Below are 18,929 nucleotides of genomic sequence, written 5' to 3' on the forward strand. Positions count from 1 at the left end.
GCAGCCAGGGTCAGAAGTACAACATTGGAAGTGTTTTACTTAACAACTTTCTTTTAGTTCTTTGCTGAGAGCCCCTAGAATCTGTCTCACCAGCGAGAAGCAAAATTGGGAATTTTACATGTGTATTTCCCCAGCATCTGGCACATAGTTGACATTCATTAAATGTTGATGGGGTGAACAGAGAATCCTCATGGGTGTGAGGATACATGGCTGATGAGCCATAGAAAATTATGGCATCACAGTGGCTTAATTTTAAAATATGTCCTTTAAGATGAATTCTAGGAAAATAAGCCATCTTTACACAGAGAGGGATGCTGAAGCAATCTTACTGATTAGCTTGTTGAGAGCTCGAACTTTTTCTTCCAAGATGCGGCTGTTTTTCTCAGCACCTCGTTGCTTCTCTTCGGTGACCTGAAGTGCTTTCATTAGGTGAGCATTTTCCACAAAGAGCTCCTTGAGCAGTAAGTCAGATTTTGTGTTCTTTTCAAGCTAGACAGGGGAGAAAGTCATACTTTACTGTAAATTTAGTGCAGAAATGCCATACGATCAGCTTGCCTCTCTCATCATTCCATGTTTGTTAAAACTCTAATTTTGGGGTTCTTACAGATCTGATACAAATATTGAATGTAATGGCAATTTTTGTTACCCTGGCATGAGGGAGGAAATTGAGAATCTGCTGAGCTATGGGGTAGAGAAAGGCAACTTTGTGAGAATTGTTTTTGCTATGAAAAGACGACTTAAGACCAAAACCAGTAGTCCTCAAAAAGGCCCTCTTACCCCGTCCATTGTAAAACAATGGAATTGTCAAGAGTGCAAAAAATGTTTCGTTCATCTCAGCATACTCTGCTGGTGAAGTCACCCAGGACACACCAAGGCACCTGGTGCCACGTCCACAATGCCTACAAGGGCTTCAGGGACAGGAACACAAGCACACTTTGGACACCAGACCTTACCATGACCTTGTTCAAGATACAAGGCACAGGGGTCCCTGCACTGGGCCTCCTCAGTCAGTGCTGAACTTGTTCATCCTCGAGTAGTCACTGTGCAGCCCCACGTGTGCCCACTGCTCTAACAGCATCCCCGCTTCATGGGGCACATATTCTAATAGAAGGAGGTACATGAAAAAGACGCACATGTGCTCAGAACACCCAGCAGGGGATGGACAGCTGGGGGAGGGCCCATTTTGGTTGGGGTGAACAGATGAGAGCTTCTGTAAGGACACTTGAACAGAGACATGAATAAGGTCAGGGAGCAGGTCGTGAGGATGTCTGGGCGAGAACGTTATTCCAGGCTGAGAGAAGAGCCAGCACAAAGGCCCTGGGCTGGCACAAGCTCAGGGTGACAGGAACTGCCAGGACACCATTGTAGCTGCAGGGGCATTGTTGATGGGGAGGCAGACAAGAAGCACAGAGTTTTGAGGTAGAGTAGGGGACAAAGGGGGGACTAGATCTGGCAGAACTCTGCAGGCCATTGCAAAAACTCTGCCCTTTATTCAGAGGGTCATAGGAAGACTGGATGGTTCTGAGCAGAGAAGGAACAGGAACTTGATCACGTTTTCTAGAAGGATTGCTATTGCTCATGTGCTCAGAATAGAATAAGGGAGGAAACAGGAAAATATTAAGATGCAGAAGGTGAGGGTGGGAGCTGAGAAGTGGTTGGGTTCTGTGTCCGTCCTGAGGGTGGCACTATAGGTCAGATGTGGACATGGGTAGGGGGAAGGGTCAGCCATGACTCCAGGGTCTTAGACCTGAGCCTGCAGCAGGGTAGATGGGAGGACAGGCAGCTGAGGTGGTGCACAGATGACTGTGGAGGGCATTTCTATAAAGATGAGCAGAGAGCTAGAGGGGCAGAGGGAGAGTCAGTAGCCCTTAAGGTTTGTGTGCTTGGGGGGTGGGCTTCAGAGGGGTCCTGGAGGAGGAAGAGTGTCGCAGGATGTGGGGAGGCAGTTAAATGTTGAGGGAGCACGTTCTCCTTGGTGCTCCGGTCTTCCAGTGAAAGGAGGAACAAAACTGCAGCGGAGAGAAGAGGTCAGAAGAACTGAGGTCAGAGAGAGGAGGGAGTGCAAGGGAGCCAGCAAGGGGCCTAGGACAGTTGTGTAGGAGCCGGGACTGAACCTGATGAAGGTTTTGGCAGGCAAAAGGGACAAACTGCAGGCTATGCAAGAGAGTGATGGTAAATAAGCGGGAGGCACTAGCATCCATGACAATCAAGACATAGGAACAGGACTGGAGGCTCAAGCAGCAGGGTAGCCCCAAGCAGAGTGACCTGGACAGGAACAAGAGGTGTGAATGTCTCATCCAGTTTGGGCTCAGCTCAGGATGCCTCAGATAAATCACACCATATTTGATTACTATGGAATAAAAATATTTCTCCAGATTTTCACATTCGTCTTGATCTCTTATAGCACTGAGTATAACTTCTGGTGTTGCTGCTGTGTCCAGGTCTCTCCCCACCTGGTGCCAGCTCTCACCGGGCCTCTGCCTCTGTCTCAGCCTATGCCTCTGCTTCACCAGGCTACGACCCTGTTGCCACAACGGATGTGCTTTGCTCCACCCGCAGCTCTTACCCACTTAGACTAGGATTAGATCAAGGGAGCTAGGGCAGCCTTTTATTTGTCTTTGCTCCTATTTATAGCAGCCCAAATGATTTTTCTCCCCAGTATGATTTCTTTAAAAATATAGATTATATCATGATCTAACTTAAAACCTTATAATGGCTTCTAACTGCTCTTAAAATAAAGACTCTTGACCTTGACCTACAGGACACACATGACAGGCTCTGCCTACCTGTACCACCCTCCCCTGCCCCCAAATCAGTTCACACTAGACACCGTGTCCTTGATGGCCCTCAGACGTGCCATGGTTGGCCCTAGGGACATTGGCCTGTGCTCTGCCTGGAACGCACCTCTTCCTCAGGGTTCCCCAGCACACACGGAGATGCGTGCACATCCTTATGGTCCTTGTGACTAGCACTCAGCCCTCTAATACCAGGACAGTCCCACCCATGGCGTGTGGGCCTTCCAGTGTTTTGAAAGAGGGTGAACATGGGAACTACAGCTGTCTACCACTCACTTGTTCTTTCAGCTCATCCACTTTTTCTTGTAGGAGCACTTCCATATTCTTCAAGATCATTTCCAACTCTTCTACCTGCTCTTCTGTGCCTTTAAGCTGTTTTTCATATTCTTCCTACCAAAAAAGAAAGTTACAGACCAATATTTTACTTTTTTGTGTGTGTGTGTGTGTGTGACCGGTAAGGGGATCGCAACCCTTGGTGTGGTGTTGCCCGCACCGCGCTCAGCCAGTGAGCGCACCAGCCATTCCTATATAGGATCTGAACCTGCGGCAGGAGTGCTACTGCGCTCCCAAGCACTGCACTCTACCAAGTGCGCCACGGGGCCGGCCCAATATTTTACATTTTAAGAGTCATCTCAAGTCTTATTTAGTTTAAAATGGAAATGAGCTAAAATGTACAACTCTGAGTGACTGTAGATAACTTTTCCTCTGTATACAGTAATAGTTAAAAAATAGGCAGCCCCCTCCACCTGAAATCAGGCATGAGAGCATGCCTGTGGTCCTAAGGCATGAGGTGAGGGCAGCTTCCCCCACCCAGAAACAGGCAAGAACACGCCCAGGGTCCTATGGCAGGAGCTGAAAACACCAGTTTTGCAGAGGTGGCCAGTCACAGCCATGTTTGCCACAGCAGTAGCCACAGCTACCGTGCGGGCGGCCCGCTAGATGCTCGACTTCACTGACACAAGGAGAGTCACCAGTGGAGACCAGAAAAAGAAGAGGGCATCTCTGTATTCTCAAAACCCACTCCAGAGTAATAAAAGAAGCAACTACTCTACCAGATGACCAGACATCAACATAAGGGTACCAGAAATACAAAACCCAAGAAAATATGACAGCACCAAAATACAGTAATTCTCAAATACCAGACACTATAGAGCAGGAAACCCTTGAAATGACTGTAAAGGAATTCTGAGCAACAATCTTAAGGAAGCTCACTGAGATATGAGAAGACCCAGACAACATAATAGGATGAGAAAAAAAGTCCAGGATGTGAAGGAGGAAATTTACAGAGATTAATACCTTACAAAGGAATGTAGCAGATCTCATGGAACTGAAAGATTCACTCAGTGAAATGAAAAATACAACTGAGAGCTTATGCAGCAGGCTAGAACAAGCAGAGAGAATTTCTGATCTTGAAGATAATCTTTTTGAAATAACCCAGGAGGACAAAAAAAAAGGAAAAATAAATTTTAAAAAATGAAGAAAGTCTAAGAGAGCTAACAGACAACCTTAAGCACACAAACATTCAAATCATGGATGTTCCTGAAGGGGAGGAGAAAGGAAAAGGCATGGAAAACCTATTCACTGAAATAACAGAAAACTTTCCAGGTATAGGGAGAGAAACAGATCTTCAGATCCAGGAGGCTCAATGATCCCCAAACATATTCACCCAAAAAGATCCTCTCCAAGACACATTATAGTCAAACTGGCAAAGTACAAAGACAAAGAATCTTAAAAGAAGCAACAGAAAAGCATCAAGTTGCCTATAAGGAAGCTCCTATCAGACTAACATATTTCTCAACAGAAACTCTACAGGCCAGAAGAAAATGGGATGATACATTCAAAATACTTGAAGCAAAAAATTGCCAGCCAACAATACTATACCCAGCAAGGCTATCCTTCAGAAATGATGGAGAAATAACTGAATTTTCCAGACAAAAACTATGGGAGTTCACCACCACACGACCAGTCCTGCAAGAAATCCTCAAGGAAGTCCTGCATCTAGAATCCAAAAAATAATCATCACTATCACTAATACAGAAGAAAGAACAAAATCCACTGATAGAACAAAAATGCAAATGAAAAAGAAACTAAATCTTACCACCACAAGAAACCATAGTGACAATGTAATAATGACCCTGGCTTTATTTCTGATTTTAGTAATTTCGGTTTTCTTTTTTCTTGATCAGTCTAGATAAAGGTTTGCAAATTTTGTTGATCTTTTTAAAGAATCAACTTTTGGTTTTGTTGATTTTCTCTATTTTTTAATTCCCTATTTCATATATTTCTGTTGTAATCTTTATTTCCTACCTATATTTATGGTTTATTTTGCTCTTTTTCTATTTTCTTAAGGTAGAAGTTTACTGATTTGAGATTTTTCTTATTTTTAATATAGGTGTTTACAAGTATAAATTTTCCTCTTAGCATTGCATGAACCCTGCATCCTATAAATTTTGATATGTTGCACTTTGATTTTTATCTCAAAGTACTCTAACTTCCCTGTGATTTTTATTTTTACCCATTGTTTATTTAGGAAACTGTTTAATTTCCACACATTTGTGAATTTTCTAAATTTCCTTCTGTTATTGTGGTCAGAGAATATATTTTTCTATGGTCTTGGTCTTTTTTTAAATTGAGATTTGTTTTGTGGCCAAAAAGAAAAAAAAGTTGAAAAATGTTCCACACAAGCCACAAAACTTCTCTGTATAATTCAGGGAGAATAAGTGAATTGATTTGTCCTCAAAGAACTGATCCTAGGATTTTAATCATAAATGACTCCAAAGTGAGTTTCCCTAGACATGTTATTGTGAATTTCTGAGGAATTCTGGTTAAATTTGTTTAGTCAATAAAATACCAATGCTTGACTCTATCCTTAGCGCAGCACGTCTTCATAATGTTGTAAGGCTACGTGCTTCATTGGAAGTCACGCTTTACAACATAGCATTCTGCCCACCTGCAAGTCATGTTCCAATTTTTTCCTCATGACGGCGCTCCTGCCCTGGCTCCTGCCCTCCCCCTGAAGTCTGTCCCTGACATTTCTTCATGAACTATGCTGTGACATTTCAGGAATGAGCAGTTGTCTCAGCTTTTTGAATTAAACCCTTATACACAGCGTACATGTGCACCACTAGAAGGTAAGCTCCATGAAGGCACAGATGTTTCCCTGTGTGTTCATTTCTCTCCCTCTAATACCTAGATCAGTGTGTACCCAGGACCTTACTGCACGAGAGGTCCACATGTGCCTGTGGGTGGATTTTTTTCAGTCTGCGTAATGGTTTCAGATTCTTTTTAAACGAAATGCATCATTTGAAAACTGGGAGCACTTGTGTAAAAATAGTTTCTGGCTTTTCTTTGAAATCAGAATTAGCATCCTGGGGCCTGCTCTTCCACAGCACCACACAGGTGGGGCTGGGGCCTGCTGCCTCTTGTGGCACAGCTTGTGGTCTCCACCTGCCTGGTCCCATGGTCTTCCATCGCCTTCCTTTCAGCTTCTCCATTGTCCCTCTTCAGGGCCATAAGCGGTTTGTGTGTGTGGCCTCAGAGCAGCCGACAGACACAGGCTCAGCCCAGCCCACGCAGCCCTGCAGACAGACCATGTCTGGGAGGACCTGCGGCCCCCAGGTTGGAGGAACTTTCAGGGTTAGCGAGCTGTCTGCTCCCCAGGGTGGGAGACACTTTCCTTGAGAGGCTCACCTACCTCTCCCTGATCCACCCTTGACATTGGTTAGAGTTGCTTGTTGCCACAGTGAAGATCAGGGGCCTGCAGCCTGTCTGACCAGCCTCCAAGTAGCTGCGGGTGCTGCTGGGTGCCCTCCCCTTGGTCTTGGGCTTTACACTCAAGCAGTTTTTGGTTAACTGAGGACCACTGGCCCAACCTCACCATCCCTGTCACATCAGCTGCCAGCTGGGAGAGGCCATGTCCTTACTCACCTGCTGTGCTTCCAGGTGCCTCCCTGCCTCTTCCCGCAGCTCAGCCATGTGATGCCAAGGCACCAGCTGTTCCATCCGCTCCTGCAGGTACTGAACCTCCTGTGAGTGCTGGGACTGGGCCTGCCTCAGCCTCAGGGTGGCTCTGCGCAACTGTCTCGGGAGGAGCGACAGCAGTTGTGCTGTGACTACAGAGAGCTACAGAGCCATTGGCAGGCACAAAAGTGAAGGACTGGTGGGTTATTCTCCATGTTCAAGGACACCCCACAGCTGGAAGGGAAAGTAAGGCTGGCCCCCTTCTCTGTGGACACCGAGTGTGCAGCAACACACACAAATCCACAAAGTGCCATTTATTTGTAATCAGACAGCCAAGTTCCTGTTTAGCTAGAACTGCTACACAGTGAGAGTCAGGATAACTTGTGTCTGCCACCCTCAAAGCAACAATGCTAAGACTTCCTGCTGGATCCAGTGAAGGATGAGGTTCTGTTGCATCCAGTGGTACCTTTCAGTGCACTGCACTGGAGTAAAGGGAAATGGGACCCAGCAGGCCGCATGTGGCAGTTTTCCTTTAAGTGGAGTGTTTGCACTTCTGAGACAGCCGCAGCCGGTTACGGAGCATAACTAAACACAGCAAGTGCTGAAGGGAACTTGGGCCAGTGTCCCCCAATCATGTAGGATGGCACACAATCTACTGGAGTTAGGAACTATGAATAACTTAGCCAACTCCTTTTATTAGGCAACTGGATGTAAGATGTAAACACAATTTAAGTCCATCTGACTCTGGTGGCTTCATCTAGAACACAAAGAATTTCCCTGGCCCTCAAAGAACTGGCCACATCACCCATTCCTCACCTCTGAGACCCCACAGACAGGAGTGGGAGTCACGGTTCCATCAAGGGTCACATTTTAGGCAGGTCTGATGTGACCACATGGTCAAACAGGGAAGGTACCAGCTATTGCCACCCAGGGACAAAAGTGGGTCCCTGCAGCTTGTGGGCCAAAACAGGGAGCAGCAGCCCCAAGACCCCACACCCTTCAGCCCGCCTTCCCTTAAGCAAAGCCTCGCCCTCCTTTAGGGCAGGGCTCCTCCAGGAGCGATGCACCTGCACACACACGCCTGGGTTTCCAGGCCCTGAGGGCAGCTTATCATTTGAGATGGAAAGACAGCAAACACCGCTTCACCCAACAGAGCCTCCTCCTGACTTTCTCATCTCAGATGGTCATTCTGCCAGCCCCGCTGGACCCCCGGCTCTCAAGAGCACCTCCCCTCTCCTGCTACACTGAGGCTCACTCCCCACTGTCCGTGCTGCTCCCACTCCTTCCGCCCCCCCGCCCCAGTCGTGCTGGGCTCTGAACCCCTACCTGACTAAGCCCCTCCATGGCCAAGCTCACATCTGGCCCCAAGTGGCACCTCTGCCCGAAGTGGACAGTCCACAAAAACATCTGCTGAACAGAATGCCATGGTCCTCCTCGTTTCTTTCCTTGTGAAAGTAGAACGCATGAAGGCTGCGCCAGCTCTGGAGACCCTGCTTGACTGTCACAAGGGAAGGGAAGGATGTCCCCAGAAGAGCACAGGCAAACGAGGACCTCTGTTCTGGGTGTGGCAGCAAGCCTCTCAGAGGGCGGCATCATCTCCTCCGGTCCAGAGTGTGGGGCTCACCATTCCTCTGCAGTGGTGGTCCCTGTCCCCACCAACCCCCTGTGGAGAGGTGGGCCCTGTCCTGCCCCAATCCCCCCATGGAGTGGTGCATGCCTCAGTCCAGAGAAGCCCTCAGAAAGCCCCAGCACCTTCTGACTGTACTACCCAGGTGAGGTCCCGGTTGAGAAGGGCTCAACTGAGCCCAGGCAGCCCACAGGACCATGCAGGAGGTGACAAAGGGGTGCTATGAGCCACCATGTTTTAGAGTGCTTTGCTGTGCCATCATACAGCACCAGGACAGGGGTCCCAAGGCCTGTGACATGTCAGCATTGTGGTCAAGCAGCACTCCATTGTCAGAGCTTCCCTGCTCGTACCTGCCCCACCTGCCCTGTGACTCCAGGCCCTTCTTCCTCTGAACCACACACAGGCACAACAGTGAGAACACGGCTGCATCCCCCTGTCCCCCATGTGGCGGCCACAATTAGCCTGACCCACCCTCTCCTCACCACTCCCCAGAGAGCCGAGTTTGCCTTTCCCAAAGAATTTCCTTAACTATCCTCTAAGCTCTTCTACTTCTCTTATACTAACTTTTAGCGACGTGCTTTTTAGGGGTGCTCCTCTAAATCCCAAAGAAGAAAAGGATACCAGCTCACACCGCTGCAGGACGTACTTCAAAGGAGGTACTTTCCTGACCGTGGTAGTGGCTGGGTGTTGGGCACGGACCCCAGTGGTGCACATGCCTATTCTCTTCCAGATCGTGAGCTCTCCACCACCATGAGCCCGGTTTCCCTGTCTTTGCACCTCCTGAGGCTTTTCACCTGTGGGGCCAGCAGGTGTGGACACCCAGTGATGTGTGCAGATTCTGTGGTGTCACTGTGTGCATGTGAGTGTGTGCAAGTGTAAGGTGGGGTGCAGAGCTTGTGAGCCAGGGCATCACCCTGCCCTCCAGCCTGCTGCGTTGGTTCTGACCACCCTCAGTCCCTTTCTCATGCCACCCAGATGATTTCCTTTGGTTCCTCCATTCTGCAGAGGGCGCATCCAGAGTCACTGCTCTCCTTTCCTCGTGAGTAAACTGAGGCACAACTCTTTACATGGCTTGCTCAAGAGTCAAACCAATCCTGGGCTAGGTGCAACTTCAGTCCTGGGCCTGATGAGTGCCCAGGCTATGTGACCTTGGGCCAGCTCAATAACCTCCCTGGGCTGGATTGGCCTGGCAATGCTCAGTCAGCATTTTGCTGATACCCCCTCCCGGGCAGGGACTGAACCTAGTTGCCTCCGGCCATCACTCTCACCCACCTGTGCTTGACTTTCTTCAAGGGTCTCTTTCAGTTCTGACTGTGACAGTCTTAGGCTCTGACATTCCTGATACATGCATTCAAGGTCACCGTCGAGTTTCTGGATTTGGTCACTCTGTTTTTAAAAAATCAATTACATAAGGACAAAATTATCTTAGCAGTTTCATACATGTTTAATGCAGAAACTACAGAAAATCACAGAAAATAAAACATTGCAAAATTTAAATTCCCCATGACCCAGAGCTAACATTCTGCTGCAATTCCGTCCCCCTCTTCCACACACTTGCATGTCTGTTGATGAGATGGCATCAGAAAGCACACACTGTCCTGTGCTGCCACCTCACCTGTGCTGAGCATTTCCCCACAGTATATATTATTTGATAACATGGTTTTTAATGGCTGCACCATAATTTAGGAACTCATTCGCCTACTGTTGATGAGTCAAGCTGATTCCAATTCTGTTTTGCTATTATGAATAGGCATGGCAAAGAAAATACTCCACCTACATCTTTCTACATTACTCTTAGGCAAAATTCCCACAAGCAGAATTATGAAGTCAAAGCATACAAACATCCTTGAGGCTCTTGGTACATGTTTTGCCAGACTGCCCTCCAGGAAGGTTGCACCAATTTACTCTCCAATCATTAGCATTTAACTCCTTTCTGCTACATTTTCTAGATACTGGGGATTTGCAAAAGCTGCTCAACTCCACCTATTTCTCACAGGCTTGCTGTGAAGTCCCTCCCTTTACTTCTGGGTGGCTCTTCCCCCAGGTGCATTAAGGTCCATCCTTTTTTTTTTTTTTTTTTTTTTTAAAATATTTAGAACTTTATTTTTTTTATTATTATTATTTTTGTCTTTTTTGTGACCGGCACTCAGCCAGAGAGTGCACCGGCCATTCCTATATATAGGATCCGAACCTGCGGCGGGAGCGTCGCTGCGCTCCCAGCGCCACACTCTCCCGAGTGTGCCACGGGGTCAGCCCAAGGTCCATCCTGTTTCCAGCCGCTTCCCCACTGTGCTCTCTCCCCTCTGTCCACAGCCCACTCACCTGCTGCGCCCCCTGCCACCCTGTCCCCTCCAGCCTCTGCGCCAACAGCTGAATGGTGGCGAGATTCTTCTCACTTTGAACCTGGTAGGTAGACGCTTCCCCTCCCAGCTGAAGGACCCTGTGGTTAAGCTGGGACAATTCATCCTTATATTTCTGATTCTAAGATCAAAAGGGTTAAAACACAGATGAAAAACATTTTTTTTCAAATGAGCAGCTCAGTTCAGATCATTCCAATGGCTCTCAACCAGGGGACATTTGGCAATAACTCAAGACACTTTTGGTCATACAACTGGGGGAGGGGGAAGCTACTGGCGTCCAGTGGGTGGAGGCGCCTGACACCCCACAACGCAGAGCATGATCACACCCCCAAACCAGCAGAGCCAGGATAATTAGCTCTGCTCTGTTCCCTGAGAGACATGAGAGGCAGGGGGCCACGCAGATGTGGGCATGTGCCATGACTGTCCCAACCACTGTCCTGAAGAACTTTCACATTTCTCTCATTTCCTCCATGGTTATTTCTAAAATACTTTAAGCAGTTTTAAGGAGAAAACAACCAAATTAAATGAGGTACAGGAATCTATTCAAAATCTCCTCTGATCTTTGTCATTGAACATACAGACATAGCTTTCATCCAGGTGAAGGGGTCCATTAAATTGTTTATTTTGCTTTCTCCTGATAGCCACTGCCCAGTAGACAGTGGCTGCTCATCAAATGTTTACTGGGTGCACGAGCGGAGGCACAAACAGCAGCTGGAAAGCAGGCCCTATGACCTTCCACCAGAGAAATTCCAGTTATTTTCAATTATTTGTCATGGATATTGTCACGTAAACCCCATGTTTGCTTCCTTGTTTTTCCCCATGGCAGGCAGTTGAGAGGCGTCCTCTGAGCCTCCCTCAGCGCCACCGGTGACACACTGACTCTCTCCCCAGAATTATGCTAACACCAGTTTAATTTTGTTTTTGCGGGTTTAATGAGCACAGGATGGAACACTCAGGTTGTTTGCATTTGGATTAGTTCAAGGTTAGCGAGGCTACACATTTTTCCCGTGATGATTCCTTCTCTGCAAATCAATCCTTGCCTCATCCTTCCCCAGAACCTCAGGGCTGAGGGTGAAGAGCTTTCCAACACATCATAAGCTCATGTTACGTAGGGAACACATCTCTCATATTACACCTTATTGTGAAAACTAAAATTAATTTTCAGTATTGATACACACTCATCTTGTCCACTGAGGACAGCCTTGATCTCAGTAAAAATGGAGTCTTCCTTCATCCCCTGGGATAAATGAACGAGAGACGGTCCCTAACTTATGATTCGACTTACAGTTTTCAACTTTATGATAGTGTAGAAGCTATACCCATTCAGTAGAAACCACATGGCGAATTTGGAGCTTTGCCAGGCTAGCACTGTGTGGTGTGACACTCTCAAGCAATGCTGGGCAGTGGCTGCAGCTCCCAGGCAGCCGCGGGGTCACTGACAAACGACCAGTGCTCCACAGCGCAGGCCAGGCTGAGTGCTGAGTTCGGTAGGTCAGGTGTATTAAGTGCATTTTGACTTACAATATTTTCAACCTACAATGGGGTGTATGGGGATGTAACCTCATCATAAGTTGAGGAGCATTTGTAGTTGTTTTTCTTCTTCTGTTCATCTTTAGTATTTAAACTCTTGGTTTGGAAATAACTTCAAACTTACAGAACCGATGCAGGAATAGAACATTGCAAGGAAAATCCATATCTCCTTCAGCGAGACTCACCACCAGCATCTTCTCCATCTGCTTTGCCAGCGCACTCTGGCAAACACACGAACATGCACACACACACACACACACACACACGGGCACACAGTAGGCCTTTTTCTCCACCACAGCCCTGCAGTGTGTGTTTCCTAAGAACAGGAGTGCTCTCCTGCATGGCTGGCCCATGTGATCTCAACCAGCCCAGTGATGTCTTTATACCACCCCTTCCCCAGCAGAGGACCAGGTGGTGCCTTTATCTGTCATGCTGTTTTAGCCTCCTTGAATTTGGAATCTTCTCATAGCCATGTTTGTCTTTTATGATGTTGAGCTTTTTCTTTTCTTTTTCGTTTTTTACAAATACAGTCCTCCCCCTACCCCTATTTTAATAGTTCATTTGGGGTTTGTCTGATGCTTCCTTGTGACTCCGTGAGGTGCTCCTGGCCAGACATGGGATGCTGTATCTCCTGAGGTCACTGCATCAGGAAGTACAGAAGCCACCTGCCTCTGGTGAGGTTCATGCTGATCACCTCTTTTATTTCTAACTTGCATTACCTGGCTTCTATTGCAGAAGCCAATTTGAGATGTTAGCAGCCACCTCCTAGACACATTTTAAAAACAATATATGACTCAAACATGTATATGCTGAATTGATCTAGGCTTCAGGCCTATTTCTGATTTATAAGACAACAAGTGACACAGGATAAGACTGAACTACACTCTCAGGAAACAGCTGGACAGATCCAGAATGGGGGTGGCTTGTGAGACAAACACCTGGCCTCTCCCAAAGCCAGTGTCAGGCTGGCTGGTTAGCTCAGCGGGTAAAGCATGGTGCTGATAACACCAAGGTCAAAGGTTTGGATCCCTGGACTAGCCAGCTGCCAAACAAAGCAAAACAAAAATGAAAAACCAGTGTCATGGGGAAAAGCAGGTATTGCAGATCAAAAGGACTAACACCACACTACAGCAGGCTGTGTTTTCCAAAGAAGTCCCCAGCATCACCTTCCATCCCACATTCTCTAGTGCAATGTGACCTGTCAGAGGAACCCTCCCTGTGGTTCCCAGGGGACTCAGGGGGAGTGATGCGGAGCAGCTTCCGAGGCAGGCTCAGAAGCTGTGAGCATTCCACCTGGTCCTCCTGGAACACTTGCTCTCTGACACCCCTCTCATCACACACCCTCCAGGAGCCCAGCCCCACAAAGAAGACAGGTCCCAGGAGGCCTCATGCAGAAGGTCTCCCAGATGATTCCAGCCATGGCCATTCAGGTCACCCCGGCTGTCTAGTCTTCCCAGACAAGGCCTGAAATCACAGAGCAGGGTCGGGCCATCAGAGCTGCAGCTGGCTGAACCCCTGACCCCAGGCTTCATGAGCAATCAAGTGGTTGGTTTGTGCCAGTAAATTGATATGATGGTTAAATATAATAGAACAGAATGGATAGTTAAATATACTGCATCACCCTCAACTGGATTCTAGTGCCAAAAAATTTACTATATAAAACATTTTTTTTTTTTTTTTTTTTTTGTCTTTTTTCGTGACCGGCACACAGCCAGTGAGTGCACCGGCCAGTCCTATATAGGATCCGAACCCGCGGCGGGAGCGTCGCCGCGCTCCCAGCGCCGCACTCTCCCAAGTGCGCCACGGGCTCGGCCCTAAAACATTTTTTAATAACGAGAAATGTAAACATGGTCTAGATATTGGATGATACTGGGTAATTACTGCTAAGTTTCTTAAGTAAGACAGCAGTACTGTGGATAGGTAGAAGATGCACTTATTTTTAGGAAATGCATGCTGAAATATTCAGGAATGGTATATCATGGTATCTGTAACTTTCTTTCAAATGATTCAGAAAACACACACACAGGAAATGAAGGAACAGACTCAAACAGAACTAAAGCACATATGGCAATGTTAATAATCGTCAGATTAAAGTTGTGGTTTGTGGATGATCACTGTATATTATTTCAACTTTTCTGTGTTTAAAGTTTTTCATAATAAAATGTGGGGGAGAGGGAACAAATGGATACCTACAGTCCACTCACAAATGTCACAGAGATAAGTGGGAAGGGGAAGAGGAAGGGCGGGGCAGCTACTCTGGGCCCAGGAAAGCCCCAGATAGGTCATTTCTACAAGAAGCTGGACTTCAGGTAGATGCAGAGGCTTAAGTGTTCATCTAAAGGCAACCCATGCCTCATCCTCCTGATGCAGGAAGCCCAAGCAAAGCCACCACACATGCAGCACAGAAACGAACACCCAAAGCTGGGAACCAAGACGAGCCGCCGCCCGTCAGTGGTCTCAGGTGGTTCCCACAGCAGAAACCGCTTCCATCAGCCAAGCAGGAAGAAGAGGCTCCAGGAGAGATTTCTCTTGTGGATGGAGAAGGGAGTGGAGACGTGAAGATGACCAAAAAACCAGAACTAATAAGTGAGTTCAGCCAAGTCGTGGGATGCAAGATCAACATGCAAAAATCAATTGTATTTCTATAGGCTAAAATGAATGTGCAGAAACTCAAATTGAAAACACACTACTTGTTCCAGTTTCAGGTCTCACGTGTAAAGAGCTTGGCAGTCATCACTTCCATCTTCCCAACAAGAAAAAAACTGAACACACTAAAATCAACGACTCTTTTTAGATTTATCAGAGAATAGAGGTTGTACGGCAAACCTACGCCCTGAAAACTGAAGAGAAGGGTGAAGCGACAGAATCCCACGGCACCAGGAGCGGAAGGCCACAGCCAGAAACGGGCGGGAGAACTTGAATCATAACAGCAAAAGCAGAAGGCTGCGGCTGGACTAGCCTGAGAGTTAAAAAGTCCTGGGAGCCCCATCTTAGGGGGAGCACCCATCTTTCCAGAGCCTCATCAGGTTCTTGCAGTTAAGATTAGAGAAACATCCCCTCATGCTTCCAGCGAGGGGAGGGTAAAGTGGCTGTTATGGACTAAATTATGTCCCTCCTAAAACTTACATATTGAAACCCTGACCCCCCCAGGGTGATTATATTTGGAAGTAGGGCTTTTAGGAGATAATTAAGGTTAAATGAGGTCATAAAAGTGGGGCCCTAATTCAATAGGATCAGTGCCCTTATAAGACAGGGAAGAAAGAGCTCGCTCATGCGTGCTTTCTCCCTCTCTCTCTCACTCAACATTTTGAAGTATTCCCAGAGCATTCTGTTCTCCTGCCTCCAAGGGAACCAACTTCACCAGAGCCTAGCCAATGTGGGCGAAGGGAAATGACCAACTCCAGCCCCCACCCCACCCCCAGCCTGCCAGACTCAATACACATCTATCAGAATGGCTAAAATAAAAAACAGTGAAAACACCAAATGCTGACAAGGTTGTAGAGAAACTAGATCATTCATACATTGCTGGTAGAAATGTAAAATGTTACAGCCACTCTAGAAAACAGTTTGAGAATTTCTTATAAAACTAAACATGTTATTACCATTCAACTCAGTAATTGCACTCTTGGGCATTTATGCCACTGAAAAGAAAACTCACGTTCACACAAAACCCATGCAGGAATTTCACAGCGGCTTTCTCTGTGATAGCCAAAAACTGGAGTCAGCCCAAATATCCTCCAAAAGGTAAGTGTAAAAACAAACTGAAAACATTTCACCCAACAATTACTGAATATACATTCTGCTCATCAGCACTTGGAACATTCTCCAGGATAGACCACATGTTAGATCACAAAGCAAGTCTTGGCAAATTTTAAAGAACTGAAATCATTTCAAATATCTTCTCAGACCACAATGGATTAATTAACACTAGAAATCAATAACCTGAAAATTTTTGTAAACTATACAAATACATGGAAATAAAACAAAATGGTCCTGAGCGACCAATGGGTCAAAGAAGAAATTAAACAGGAAATCAAAAAATTTCTTGAATCTAATGAAAATAAAGACACACCATACCAAAACCTATGGGATACTGCAAAAGGAGTACTAAGAGGGAAGTGTATTGTAATAAGCGCTTACATCAAAAAAAGAGACCAAATAAACAACCTAACATTACACTCAAAGAATGAGAAAAAAAAAAAGAAAAATCCAATCCCAAAATGAATAGATGGAAAGAAATAATTAAGTTCAGCGCAAAATGAAATAGAGACCAAAGAAATGATAAAATTATCAACAAAGCAATAGTTGTCTTTTTGATAAGATTAAACAAAATAGACAAACCATTCACTACATTAACTAAAAAAAAGAAGAGAGAAGACCCAAATAAAAGTCAGAAATGAAAAAAGAGACACTACAACTGATATCACAGAAATACAAAGAATCATTAGAGACTATTGTGAACAACTATACACCAACGAATTTGAAAACCTGGAAAATGGGTAAATAATATACAAACTACCAAGACCAAACCAAGAAGACAAAGAAAACCTGAACAGACTAATAACCAGCAACAAGATTGAAGCAGTAATCAGCAGTGTCCCAACAAAGAAAAACCCAGGACCAGATGGCTTCAATGGTGAATTCTACCAACTTTAAAGAGGAATTAACACCAGTTCTCTTCAAACTATCCCAAAAAACTTAAACAGAGGCCATTCTCCCAAACTCATTCTATGAGGCCAGCATCACCCTGATACCAAAACCAGGCAAAGATACAACAGAAAAAAGAAAACTACAGGCCAATAACTCTAATGAACATAGATGCAAAAGTCCTGAAGAAAATATTAGCAATCAGAATACAGCAACATGTCAAAAAAATTATACACCTATAATCAAGTGGGATTCTTCCCAGGGATGCAAGGATGGTTAACATACACTGGTCAATAAATGTGATATACCACATCAGCAAAAACAAAGACAAAAACCATATGATTATCTCAATAGATGCAGAAAAAGAATCTGACAAAATTCAACATCCCTTCTTGATGAAGACTCTCGACAAATTAGGTATCGAAGGAAAGTAGCACAACACCACAAAAGCCACATACAACAAACCCACTACTGGTATCATCCTGAATGGGTTAAAGATGAAAGCCTGTCCTTTAAGAACAGGAACAAGGCAAGAATGCCCACTCTCACCACTCCTATTTTACATAGTATTGGAAGTACTAGCCAGAGCAATCAGGCAAGCAAAAGAAACAAAGGGCATCCACATTGGAAAAGATAAAGTCAAATGTACCTGTTTGCAGATGACATGATTATAGAGAAAAAAACAAGACTCTACAGAAAAAATCTTAGAGCTCATAAGCAAATTCAGTAAAGGTGCAGGATACAAAATCAATATACAAATATCAGTACCATTTTTATACTTCAATAACTAAAAGAAAAAGAAATCAAGAAGGCAAGCCCACTTACAATAGGTACCAAATAAATAAAATATCTCGGAATCAATTTAACCAAGGAAGTGAAAGATCTCTACAATAAGAACTACAAATCACTTCTGAAAGAAATTAGAGGACACAAAAAGATGGAAAGACAGTCCATGTTCATGGATTGGAAATATTAACATTGTGAAAGTGTCCATACTACTCAAAGTGATCTACAGAAACAATGCAATCCCCATCAAAATACCAGTGACATTCTTCTCAGAAATAGAAGAAACAACCTTAACATTCATACAGCACAACAAAAGACCCTGATTAGCCAAAGCAATCCTGAGCAAAATAAATAAATAAATAAAGCCAGAGGCATTACACTACCTGACTTCAAATTATACTACAAAGCTATAGTAACCAAAACAGCATAGCACTGGCATAAAAACAGACACTCAAACCAATGGAACAGAACTGAAAGCCCATAAAACAACCCACATACTTAACAGCCAACTGATCTTTGACAAAGGCACCAAGAACATACACTGGGAAAAGGACAGCCTCTTCGATAAGTGATGCTGGAAAAACTGGATATCCATGTGTAGACACATGAAACTAGACCTGTATCTCTCTCTATTATCAAAGTCAACCCAATATGGATTAAAGACGGAAATATAAGACCTGGAACTATAAAACTCCTAGAAGAAAACATAGGGGAAACACTTCAGAATGTAGGGCTAAGCAGACTTGGAATAAGACCTCAAAAGCACAGGAAACAGAAGAGAAAATGAACAAATGTTATTATATCAATCTAAAGTGCTTCTGCACAACAAAAGAAATAATCAAGAGACTGAAAACACAATCTATAGAATGAGAGAAAATATTTGCAAACTACACATCCAATAAGAGATTGATATCCAGAATATACAAGGAACTCAAACAACTTAACAGTAAAAAAAAAAAAAAAAAATCCAAATAAAAAATGGGCAGGATTTCTGGTCAAGACAGTGGAACAGATGGTCCCCAAGATCATTCTCTCCCACAAATCGAGCAATTTACAACTATTAAAAAGAAATGACAGCCAAGCTGGGACTGCTAGAGCTGAGAGGAAGAGGAAGAGAGACCTATGGAGTTCATGAAGGCAGGAGAAGCCACGATGAGAAAGAAAGGGTCACTCCCACTGTTTGGAATCCCGGCATCTTCAAGGCTGGATCTAGTGAGCACATGG

At 45.3% G+C, this 18,929-nt stretch overlaps 1 protein-coding gene across 1 annotated transcript in view; it reads right to left on the reverse strand.

Moving 5' to 3' along the window:
* Positions 1-297: 297 nt before the first annotated feature.
* Positions 298-18,929, reverse strand: part of NINL (ninein like) — an 83,845-nt gene continuing 65,213 nt past the window's right edge. Inside the window, 5 exon segments of the mRNA XM_063107517.1 lie at positions 298-489; positions 3,072-3,185; positions 6,723-6,872; positions 9,655-9,768; positions 10,705-10,863. Coding sequence (XP_062963587.1) covers positions 298-489; positions 3,072-3,185; positions 6,723-6,872; positions 9,655-9,768; positions 10,705-10,863 — 729 coding nt within the window.

This window comes from Cynocephalus volans, chromosome 9, assembly GCF_027409185.1.
Source record: "Cynocephalus volans isolate mCynVol1 chromosome 9, mCynVol1.pri, whole genome shotgun sequence".
Classification (NCBI taxonomy): Eukaryota; Metazoa; Chordata; class Mammalia; order Dermoptera; family Cynocephalidae; genus Cynocephalus; species Cynocephalus volans.